Source organism: Malurus melanocephalus, unplaced genomic scaffold, assembly GCF_030028575.1.
Source record: "Malurus melanocephalus ecotype Western Australia unplaced genomic scaffold, MMel_1.1 scaffold_752, whole genome shotgun sequence".
NCBI lineage: Eukaryota > Metazoa > Chordata > Aves > Passeriformes > Maluridae > Malurus > Malurus melanocephalus.
Genome location: NW_026623984.1, coordinates 205,760 through 209,174, shown reverse-complemented (window position 1 = coordinate 209,174; position 3,415 = coordinate 205,760). Strand labels below are relative to the sequence as shown.

General features: G+C 64.5%; 1 protein-coding gene across 1 annotated transcript in view; it reads right to left on the bottom strand.

Annotated features, from left to right (window-relative positions):
- PTPN7 (protein tyrosine phosphatase non-receptor type 7) overlaps window positions 1–2,770 on the bottom strand; it is an 8,834-nt gene extending 6,064 nt beyond the window's left edge. The window contains exons 1-3 of the mRNA XM_057384870.1: window positions 2,658–2,770; window positions 947–1,175; window positions 233–416 (exon numbers count right to left, since the gene is read on the bottom strand). Coding sequence (XP_057240853.1) covers window positions 233–416; window positions 947–1,077 — 315 coding nt within the window. The 5' untranslated portion in view covers window positions 1,078–1,175; window positions 2,658–2,770. The remainder of the gene's footprint in view (window positions 1–232; window positions 417–946; window positions 1,176–2,657) is intronic.
- Between the last annotated feature and the right edge of the window lie 645 nt (window positions 2,771–3,415).

The following is a 3,415-nucleotide window of genomic DNA, read 5'->3' as shown; positions in this document are numbered from 1 at the left end:
GCTCCTTCCAGAGAGGCAGCCCGGGGAACATCACATGGCATGGCAGGGCAGGGCTTTCCAGGCCCCCCAAAGAGACATGTGTACTCCAAGGAGCAGGTGGCACCAGGCCACCCTTCCCCTCTGTGGGGCACAGCTGGGCTCAGAGCCTCCCTCAGAGATGTCCACCCCTGGCAGTGCTACCACCACCAGCCCCTGCACCCTTGCTGTGGGGAGGGACAGGGAATCATCTCACTGAAAACTCCTCCTGGAGCTGTGCCAGGTTCTGGGCGTGCTGCTGCAGCTCCTGTTTCCTCAGCACGTGGCTGGATGTCCTCAGGAACTGCAGCGTGATGTCCCGTGGCGTGCAGACAGGCTGGATGGGCTCCACATTCCCCAGGGAGCTCATGTCCAGCACTAGCGACACGTTGGAGCCCCTCCTGAAAGGCAGAGGGGTCCCTGGKTGACCCAGCACAGCCCATCCCACTGAATTATCAGTTCAAACCACCCCACAGCCAGACAGAGACCCCAGGAGATGGGGGATTGAGGACCAAAGAACCAGCTGATCATTGGCCTTTTTGCTGGGAAGCCCCTGAAGGATGGTGTTGAGGTTTGTCCTGGGGCTGGGGCTGCACCCACACACAGCCATGGCACCTGCACATGAGAGTAGAAATTTTGGGGAGAGCTCCAGGGATGAGCAGTGCCCTGGCACCTGCATGTGAGGGCTGGCAGGGATTTTGGGTAGCCCTGAGGATGAGCGGTGCCCTGGTACCTGCACATGCTGGAAGGAATTTTGGGGAGCCCTAGAGATGAGCAGTGCCGTGGCACCTGCACATGAAGTCTGGCAGGCAGGAATTTTGGGGAGCCCTGGGGCTGAGCAGTGCCCTGCACATGAGGGCAGACAGGAATTTTGGGAGTCCTGGGGCTGAGCGGTGCCCTGAGTGCCCTGGCAGGGCTGGGCCACCCTCACCTCTCCTGGAGCCTCACGTGCTTCTTGGCAGAGGGGCTGGGCTTGTCTGGCTGGTCCATGGTGGCTGCAGCTGCCCAGGCTGCCCGGCTGCCCTCAGGAACTCTGGAGCTCACCAAGCAGGCTTGGACCATGCTGCAGCAGCCACGGAGCCCTCGTCCTGAAGGGTGGCACGGGGACACGGGGGGCCATCAGCTCCTGGGACATCAAGGAGCCATCAGAGGAAAAGCAGCTGGAAAAGAAGAGTCAGGTCTGAGAGATCTGGATGGACCCCCTGAAGGGTGGTCTGCGAGCATGGGGTGGGTTTTAGGTCCTCAGCTGTCCTGGAAGCAGAACCCCCAGCCCTGCGCCCAGGCAGATGGAGAGCTCCCAGCACATCCACCCTCCRGGGTGCCTGCAGCACTCAGCCCCACAGGTGCCACCGGTGGGCATGGCACCCATGGGGAGGACACCGCTCCCTGTGCTGGCTGTCTGCTCTGAGGGAGCCCCAGGTGCTCCCCACCTCCATGGAAGCACATCCCTGTGCTCCCAGCCCTTCCCACCATGTCCCTGCTTTGGCTTGGGGACACCGTGGAGAACAGGGAGAGATGGAAGGATGGGCACAGCAGGTGACACGAGCTGGGCTGGAGAGGGAGATGGAAGGATGGGCACAGCAGGTGACACAAGCTGGGCTGGAGGGACAGCAGGAAGGATGGGCACAGCAGGTGACACAAGCTGGGCTGGAGGGACAGCAGGAAGGATGGGCACAGCAGGTGACACGAGTTGGGCTGGAGCCGCTGCACAAAGCAGCCACTCCTGGCCAGCTCCTGCTGTAGGTGAAAAAGTCCAGGCACCCTCAGCAGCCTCATGGCCCTGGCAAGGGAGGGATGGCCCCGGGACAGACCCCTCCATCCTGCAGCTCTCAACAGCTGCCAAGAGGAAACTGCTTTATCTGGGTGGTTGAGCAAGAGGCGATGGGGCAGCCCAGCTGGGGAAGGTGTCACAGATCCCCCATCACCAAGGGTCAGCCCCTGGCAGGGCCGGGGAGATGCAGATGATGCTGCTCCACCTCTGGGCAGAGCTCCCCATGGTGCAGGCAGCACCCTGAGATCCTGAGCCTTCCTCTCATCCCCAGCTTCCTCTGTGAGGAGGGGACAGCCCTGCAGGGACAGGGAATGATACAGGGTCAGAGCTTTGGGTGAGCAAAGAGCAGGATCCCAGGGAGCCCATCTGCTCAGGGAGAGCCAGGGCCTCATGGTGGTTGGGTGGGAGCTGCTCCCTGAGATTCCCTGCAGCTCGGTGGCATATCCGGGAGTGGCAATGCCACCACGGCCACCACCATCCCCACGCCCCACACTGATGTCCCGGCGTTCTCCATCCAGGTAGGACAAGAGATCCTGACCAGCAGAGATCCTGACCAGGACAGCCCAGGCTGCCATCCCAGCCGCTGTCCCTTACTCTCCGGCCAGGGAACGGCCGGGGGATGCCCTGGCCAGCAGAGGGGTGCTGGGAAGAACCTCAGCCGCCAGCACCTGCAGGGACAGTGCCCACATCACCTGCCCGGCATCCCAGCCCCACCAAGGGCTGCCCATCCACAGGAACGTGCCCACTGTCCCCAGGAACGTGCCCACCATCCGCAGGAACGTGCCCACCGTCCCCAGGAACGTGCCGACCGCCCTGGGCACGGGGGTCTCCTGTCCAGCGGGCAGCGAGGCYGGGCCGGGGGGCTGCCTACCTGCGGCCCCGTGGCGTGGGCTCGTCGGTCGGGGCACAGGCCCGCGGGCACGGCGCGTGTCGGTCTGACAGCACGGTTTGAAAGTGTTCAGGAAGCTGCTTATCAAAGGAGCTGCTGCCTCTGCTGCTTCCTCTCCCTCCTTCTCCCCCACCCCGCTGCCGCCCACACACATACCGGCCACATCTCTGCAGCTCGGCTCCGCCGGGCCGCCTGCACACCCAGCCCTGCTCCCCACCGGCCAGCCGGCCTTGGTGCTGCGCCTGCGGGCACAGCCTGGGCTCCTGGACACCCGGCAGTGTCCCCATGGGCATGGTCTGGCCTCCTGGACACCCGGCAGTGTCCCCATGGGCATGGCCTGGGCTCTCGGACACCCGGCAGTGTCCCCACAGGCATGGCCTGGGCTCCCTCACACCCAGCAGTGTCCCCACAGGCATGGCCTGGGCTCCCTCACACCCGGCAGTGTCCCCACAGGCATGGCCTGGGCTCCCTCACACCCGGCAGTGTCCCCACAGGCACGGCCTGGGCTCCCAGACACCCAGCAGTGTCCCCACAGGCATGGCCTGGGCTCCCGGACATCCAGCAGTGACCCCATGGGCAAGGGCTGGGCTCCCTCACACCCGGCAGTGTCCCCACAACACGCGGCAGTGTCCCCACAGGCATGGCCTGGGCTCTCGGACAACTGTCAGTGTCCCCACAACATCCAGGAGTGTCCTGACAACACCCGGCAGTGTCCCCACAGGCCGGGCTGGACTTCCTGA